The following is an 8,362-nucleotide window of genomic DNA, read 5'->3' on the forward strand; positions in this document are numbered from 1 at the left end:
TAAGGCAAAGGCAGCAGCGACCCCTAAGGAGAAACAAGGGGAGGGGGGGAAGAAGAAAAAGGAAGAAGGGCACAACAGTTAAGGTGGGGAGATTGAAGCTCTGAACAAAGATGGCACAGATTCAGCGAGAGGAGCAAATTAAGGCTTGTGGTTTTGCTTTTATAAAAAGAAAAATAAGGAGCAAAGGCTGAAATGGAGGGAGATGAACCGAGACAGGGCAACCGCTGGAGGCGACCCCCACCCCCCAAAAATAAACTGTCCCCAAAGATGGACAAGCGGCTCTTTCTCTCCCCACCGACCCAAAAACTGCAAATGCCAAACGACCCAGAGAAGGCAGCCCTGTGCAGGGAAGCTTTTTTAAAGTCCAACGTTTTATTCTGGTTTTTTAAAAAAAGATGTGCTGCAAGCCGCCCAGAGTGGCTGGGGCAACCCAGTCGGATGGGCGGGGTAGAAATAATAAAAGTATCGCGAGGAGAAAGAAGTTAAAAGGCGTGGAAGGAAATCGACGGCGCGGCGGGGGGAGAACCTTTGGATCCAGTGACATTTGGCGGGCAGTACCACAAAATAAAAATCCTCAGGCATATTTCGTATGTAAAACCATTACATTATTATTATTAATAATTATTATGTTTTAGTATATTTTTTACGTGCTGTAAGCCACCCAGAGTGGCTGGGGGAACCCAGCCAGAAATAATAAAAATTATTACAGTACGATAATCTTTATTGTCATTGTCCCATACAAACGAAATTTTAAAAATCCACATCAGACATTCAAAAACCCTGCTATCCCAGCCTGGTTAACCCCCTGGAAACTCTTGATACCCCATAATTGAATACAATATAGTCCCATAAAGACCTTACACTGCGTTTAAAATAAATAAAAAACCTCATTTGGATAGAAACTGTTTCTCGGGCGGCTGGTCCTAGTCTCCTATTGTCGTTGTTATTATTATTAATTATTATTATTGTTTTTTCCTGCTGGGTGGGGGGGGGAGAGAAGGAGACACGTCATAGGGCGTCTGCGTGGGGACTACATAAAATAAATGAGGGAGAAACCCGAACCCAAAACCTGAGGCGAGTCGTGAGGAGGGAGGGGAGGCGGCGAGGGGCGAGGAAGGGCGGAAGAAGGCGGCGAGGAGGGCGGCCTGCCGAGGAGGCCTCTCCCCGGCCCCGCTCACCGTCAGGCCGGTGCCCAGCACGATCACGTCGTACTCCTCGTTCATGGCTGCGGCGAAGAGGAGGAGGCGGCTGCGGCTGGAGGTGCTGAGGAGGCAGAAGGAGGGCGTCGTCGTCGTCGCGCCCGCGGAGGCCTCGGCTCCTCTCTCCCCGCGGAGGCGGCGCTGCTGCAGCAGGAGCGGCGGCGGCGGCAGCGGCTGCTGAGGGGCCTGAGGGCGGCAGCAGTTTGCGGACGTCCAGGAGGAGGAGGAGCAGAAAATGGAGGCGCCGCCGCCGCCGCCGCCGGGAAGAGAGCGCGCCAGAGGGGCGGGGCCTGCGTCGTGGCGCGAGCCGGGTTGGCGCCGGCGCCGAGGGGAGGGCGGGGCCGGGGCGGGGCCTCCGCGGCCGCCCGAGGGGGAGGAGCCCCCCGGAGACCCAATCTCCTCCATCGGAGAGGCGGGAAGGGAGGGGAGGGGGGGCGCTGGCAGGAGAGGAAGCCCGGATTGGTCCGCCGCCGCGAGGGAGGCGTCAGTCATCCGGATAGGCCCGCCCCTCGAGCGTCCTCATTCGCTGTCGGGGGGAAAGGGTGCGCCCCCTGCCGGGGGATCGGTGGTGGTCGCGCATGCGCAGAGGCGCGGGTGAGGCCGCTTGCCCTTCGCCGGGCTTCCGCAGCAGAAAAGCGTGGCGGTTTTTTTTTTTTTTTGCAGTATTATTATTATTATTATTATCATTGTTATTGTTGTGATCTTTGGGTGAAGGAAGGTTGTTGTTGTTGTTGTTATGTATTTTTATTTTATTGCATTGTTGTTGTTATTTATTATCATTATTATTATTATTATTATTATTATTTATTGTTATTATTTTATTATTAAAACATTAGTGATGTATGGAAGCGAGAGCTGGACCATAAAGAAGGCTGATCGCCGAAGAATTGATGCTTTTGAATTCTGGTGCTGGAGGAGACTCTTGAGAGTCCCATGGACTGCAAGAAGATCAAACCTCTCCATTCTTAAGGAAATCAGCCCTGAGTGCTAACTGGAAGGACAGATCCTGAAGCTAGGCTCCAATACTTTGGCCACCTCAGGAGAAGAAAAGACTCCCTGGAAAAGACCCTGATGTTGGGAAAGACGGAGGGCGCAAAGAGAAGGGGACGACAGAGGACGAGATGGTGGGACAGTGTTCTCGAAGCTACCAGCATGAGTTTGACCAAACTGTGGGAGGCAGTGGAAGACAGGAGTGCCTGGCGTGCTCTGGACCATGGGGTCACGAAGAGTCGGACACGACTAAGCGACTAAACAACAACAAATGTGCATAGGATTCTACCCTAAGACACGCTGTGATTTTAACAGTTTTGGGCACATATGCGTCTCCACAGGGTCCTGCAATAAAAGCCTTGCTCACAATCTTGACCAGTCTTCCTCAACCTTGGCCCTCCAGATGTTTTTGGCCTGCAACTCCCATGATCCCTAGCTAGCAGGACCAGTGGTCAGGGATGATGGGAATTGCAGTCTCAAAACATCTGGAGGGCCGAGGCTGAGGAAGCCTGATCTTGACTCATCAAAACTATACATCTTTTTAATTTATATACTGTATTGTATTCTTTTTCACTATAATGGTTTCTACTCTGTCCCTCCACGAATTGGGAGGGCGGTAGAGCCGAGATGCGGAAAAGGAAGGCGATAAATTATCATGGCAATTGATGAATGAAGTTTATGAGATACAGAAGTGTCCTTTTCTAAATAACGATGACGATGTTGCTGTGATAGCTAAAAGTGAACTTCCATGCGCAGGAGCAAGGCAGACCTTGCTTGAGGTTTGAGGGGGCCTTTCTCGGGGGGGGGGGGGTGTCACTGGAATTTGATGCAGAGCAGCAAACAGTTACCACTCGGGAAAAAGAAATCAAGGAGTGTAATTAATACCCAACATAGTTTTGGTAACTGAGCCAGGCATCTGGTTGGCCACTGCAAGAACAAGATGTTGGTTCAGGTGGGCCCTTAGCCTAATAATAATAATAATAATAATAATAATAATTTATTACCTGTACCCTGCCCATCTGGCTGAGTTTCCCCAGCCACTCTGCGCAGCTCCCAATCGAGTGTTAAAAACAATACAGCATTAAATATTAAAAACTTCCCTAAATAGGGCTGCCTTCAGATGTCTTTTAAAGATAAGATAGCTGCTTATTTCCTTCACATCTGAAGGGAGGATGTTCCACAGGGTGGGTGCCACCACCGAGAAGGCCCTCTTTCTGGTTCCCTGTAACCTCACTTCGTGCAATGAGGGAACCGCCAGAAGGCCCTCGGCGCTGGACCTCAGTGTCCAGGCTGAACGATGGGGGTGGAGACGCTCCTTCAGGTATACTGGACTGAGGCCGTTTAGGGCTTTAAAGGTCAGCATCAACACTTTGAATTGTGCTCAGAAACGTACTGGGAGCCGATGCAGATCTCTCAGGACTGGTGTTATGTGGTCCCGGCGGCCGCTCCCAGTTACCAATCTAGCCGACGAATTCTGGATAATTGCAGTTTCCGAGTCACCTTCAAAGGTAGCCCCATGTAGAGTGCATTGCAGTAGTCCAAGCGGGAGATAACTAAAGCATGCACCACTCTAGCCAGACAGTCTGCTTGATCCAACAAGTGCACCTCCCTGGCAGTAAAAACCTTAGTAATAATAATAATAAATAATGAAATAACTGAAAAGCTTGGTGCCTTTTCACGATGACGCCTCTAACCAGCTGCCGGCTGGTGGAGCTCCCCTGCCCCTTTCCACAAGTGCCCCATGCTTTGCGGCCTCCTGCAAAACCGATCACTTCAGACTTCTTGTACACAGAAACTAAGCAGCGGAAAAATATGAATAGCCAATTGAGGGATGAAACACACCAGCTGGCCTCAGTGCAAAAAAAAAAAAAGAGAGAGAAAGGAGAGGGGGAAAGAGGTTTGGGTGGAGCTCTCAAGGGAACTTTGCTGATTGATGCAAGATTCTCACCCAGAGCACCTCTTTCTTCCTTCTCAAGCTCCCCTCCTCCCCGCCCCATTCAGATTTCCTGTGTGCAGCTGGAAAGGAAGAAAAAAAACACTTTCAGCACTGCTAACCTAACTGCCAAACATTTCTGAGCATCGCCAGCAGGAAGTCGGGTTGTAATGCAGTTTGCAAAGACCCGGACAAAGGGACAATTTTTAGGTGGCTTTTTGCTGGGGCTACGTGATTAAAAACCAAAAAGCTGTTGGGTTGTAAAAGCAGATCACTAAGGCCCCATCTGCAATATACAGTGGTACCTCAGGTTACATACGCTTCAGGTTACATACGCTTCAGGTTACAGACTCCACTAACCCAGAAATAGTACCTCGGGTTAAGAACTTTGCTTCAGGATGAGAACAGAAATCGGGCTCAGGCGGTACAGGCAGCAGGAGGCCCCATTAGCTAAAGTGGTGCTTCAGGTTAAGAACTGTTTCAGGTTAAGAACGGACCTCCGGAACAAATTAAGTACTTAACCTGAGGTACCACTGTACAGCAAGATGATTATGCCATAGTTACGGCTTTCCCCAAAGAGTCCTGGGGATTGTAGTTTGTTCAGGGTTCTGGGAGTTATTAAAGAGATTCTCTATTCCAGGGGTCAGCAAACATTTTCAGCAGGGGGCTGGACTATATATATATATTTAGGACGAATTCCTATGCCCCACAAATAACCATAGCTGTCAACTTTTCCCTTTTCTTGCGAGGAATCCTATTCAGAATAAGGGAATACCTTTCCGCCAGAGTGGTACCTATTTATCTACTTGCACTTTGATGTGCTTTCGAACTGCTAGGTTGGCAGGAGCAGGGACCAAGCAACGGGAGCTCACCCCGTCGCGGGGATTCGAACCGCCGACCTTCTGATCAGCAAGTCCTAGGCTCTGTGGTTTAACCCGCAGCGCCACCCGCATCCCAACTTGGTGATTACAACGATGCTTATAATACAGCGGTACCTTGGTTCTCGAACTTAATCCGTTCTGGTAGCCCGTTCGATTCCCGCAACCATTCGAAAAGCAAGGCACAGCTTCCGGTTGGCTGCAGAAACTTCAATCAGAAGCAGCGTCAGGTTTTTCGGCTTCTGGAAAACGTTCGCAAACCGGAACACTTACTTCCGGGTTTGCGGCATTCGGTATCCGAAACGTACGAGTACCAAGGCGTTCGGGAACCGAGGTACGACTGTAATAATATTAAAATTCATATGCTGCCTTTCATATAGGGATCCCAAGGTGGTTCACAACGGAAAAATGCAATCTATAGAACACAAAATACATACTAAAATAAGAGCAAAAAGAAACCAGTAAGTCCCCCCCCCATCCCACAACACATTTAAAAGGGTATTGGATGTTGGAAGTTACAGGAATTGCCAATAATCGAGGGTGGCAGATGAAGATGATGGACTATGCAGAGATGGCCAAGCTGACTGGTAGAATCCTGAACGAAAAATTTCAAAGAGACTGGAGTAAATGTATTTGTTATATGAATAATTATTGCAAAAATGTGAAGACGTTAGCAGGACTGAAATAAATCCTGCAATGATCAACTGAGGAACTTTTCATGATCAGAGAAAAAGAGACGATGCTACATTTATTAAGATCAGAAAACTATAAAGTGCGAGTGTAATTACTGTACAGTGGTACCTCGGGTTAAGTATTTAATTCGTTCCGGAGGTGTGTTCTTAACCTGAAACTGTTCTTAACCTGAAGCACCACTTTAGCTAATGGGGCCTCCCGCTGCTGCTACGCTGCCGGAGCACGATTTCTGTTCTCATCCTGAAGCAAAGTTCTTAACCTGAAGCACTATTTCTGGGTTAGCGGAGTCTGTAACCTGAAGCGTATGTAACCTGAAGTGAATGTAACCTGAGGTACCACTGTATTTGATAATAGAAAACCAGATGGATCGTGGGATGTCCTACACTCAGCAGAGCAAAGAACATATTGTTGGTTTGTCAATGTAATGTTTGAAATGTTTTATAAAAATAAAAATAAAAACTATATTTTAAAATAAAAAAATAAAAGGGTATTGGGTGTTAACCAGCCGAAGGACTGGTTGAAGAGGAACGTTCTTGCCTGGTGTCTAAATGAAGGCGCTAGTTATAAAGCAGAAATGTGTATTCCTACTTTTAAAAGCAGGAATACACAGTGTCTTTGTCTAGTAGATGTGGCACTGAGTGAATATGCCAGAATAGAGCAGAAGATCTGTACACTCAGAAGCCAAAGGGCAGCAGATGAACACCGCCCTAGAGTGACAAATCTTTGGAAATGGGCCGCCTTCGGGTGTGGTCCCTGCCCAATGCACCCGGCAGCTGTGTCACTTGAAATAAGAGCTTTGCAAAGAAAGCCAGCCCTGCTGTGATTATTTTGTTGCTTGCAGGCATCATCAGGCTTTAATAATAATAATAATAATAATAATAATAATAATAATAATAATAAAAAAATTATAACCCGCCCATCTGGCTGGTTTTTCCCAGCCACTCTGGGAGGCTTCCAACAGAATATATAAATATAATAATCTATTACAGCCCCTTCATGGATCACTGCCTTGCCGTGGCGAAGGGGCTTGAATAACTCAGAGAAGCTATGAGCTATGCTGTGCAGGCCCACCCAAGACGGACAGGTCATAGTGGAGAGTTTTGACCAAACGTGATCCACCTGGAGCAGGAACCAGCAAGCCATTCCAGTATCCCTGCCAAGAAAACCCCATGGACAAAGACAACAGGCATATAAAAGTTATGACGCTGGAAGATGAGCCCCTCAGGTCGGAGAAGGGGACGACAGAGGACGAGATGGTGGGACAGTATTCTCGAAGCTACAAACACGAGTCTGACCAAACTGCGGGAGGCAGTGGAAGACAGGAGTGCCTGGCGTGCTCTGGTCCATGGGGTCACGAAGAGTCGGACACGACTAAACAACAACAATCTATTACAGTGGTACCTCGGGTTAAGTACTTAATTCGTTCCAGAGGTCCGTTCTTAACCTGAAACTGTTCTTAACCTGAAGCACCACTTTAGCTAATGGGGCCTCCCGCTGCTGCCGCGCCGCTGGAGCACGATTTCTGTTCTCATCCTGAAGCAAAGTTCTTAACCCGAGGTACTATTTCTGGGTTAGTGGAGTCTGTAACCTGAAGCATATGTAACCTGAAGCGTATGTAACCCAAGGTACCACTGCTGCCTTCAGATGTCTTCTAAAAGTCTGGTAGTTGTTTTTCCCTTTGACATCTGGTGGGAGGGTGTTGCACAGGGAGGGTGCCACCACCAACAAGGCCCCTCTGCCTGGTTCCCTGTAACTTGGCTTCTCGCAGCGTGGGAACCACCAGAAGGCCCTCGGCGCTGGACCTCAGTTTCCGGGCTGAACAATGGGGATGGAGACACTCCTTCAGGTATACTGGACCAAGGCCATTTAAGTAAGTCAATTCCGGAGCCTGCAGCATGTGTGAGTTGGCCGTTCCACAGCTCTCCAGCATTAATATAATAATACTTTGTTATTTATACCCAGCCCATCTATGGCTGCTTGCCTGTTTGAGAAAGAATCGTTTGCTCACCTGCTTGCGCCAGTTAATTGTTCAGACCCAAATGTACGATTAGAGTTGATGGTTCGTGCAGCAGGACAGAGTGGTCTCTTCTCTTAGGACAGGGCTTTGGGGGGAGAATAAAATGAAATTGTCTCGCCGTACCATTATTATATAAAACAGGCATCCCCAACCTTCGGCCCTCCAGTTGTTTTGGCCTACAACTCCCATTATCCCTAGCTAACAGGACCAGTGGTCAGGGATGATGGGAATTGTAGTCCAAAACATCTGGAGGGCTGAATGTTGGGAATGCCTGATATAAAAGCTGGGCATTTTTAGAATAAAGGTGTACAGTTCTGGCCACCCTCTGATCTTGGGACAGGGGCAGGGCCCAAAATAAATGAATACCAAAATGCGAAAGAGATTGGAGCACCTTCTGTATGCAGAATGTTTAACACTTCTTTAGGGACACGGGTGGCGCTGTGGGTTAGACCACAGAGCCTAGGACTTGCTGATCAGAAGGTTGGCAATTCGAATCCCCGCGACGGGGTGAGCTCGGTCCCTGCTCCTGCCAACCTAGCAGTTCGAAAGCACATCAAAGTGCAAGTAGATAAATAGGTACCACTCTGGCGGGAAGGTAAATGTCGTTTCTGTGCACTGCTCTGGTTCGCCAGAAGCGGCTTAGCCATGCTGG

General features: G+C 48.3%; 1 protein-coding gene across 1 annotated transcript in view; it reads right to left on the bottom strand.

The window, feature by feature from the left end:
- Positions 1–1,608, bottom strand: part of GDI2 (GDP dissociation inhibitor 2) — a 29,672-nt gene extending 28,064 nt beyond the window's left edge. Inside the window, exon 1 of the mRNA XM_083700498.1 lies at positions 1,179–1,608. Within this exon, the coding sequence (XP_083556624.1) occupies positions 1,179–1,604 (426 nt within the window). The 5' untranslated portion in view covers positions 1,605–1,608. The remainder of the gene's footprint in view (positions 1–1,178) is intronic.
- Between the last annotated feature and the right edge of the window lie 6,754 nt (positions 1,609–8,362).

The sequence above is a fragment of the Podarcis gaigeae genome, assembly GCF_964106915.1.
Source record: "Podarcis gaigeae genome assembly, chromosome: 10".
NCBI classification, from domain to species: domain Eukaryota; kingdom Metazoa; phylum Chordata; class Lepidosauria; order Squamata; family Lacertidae; genus Podarcis; species Podarcis gaigeae.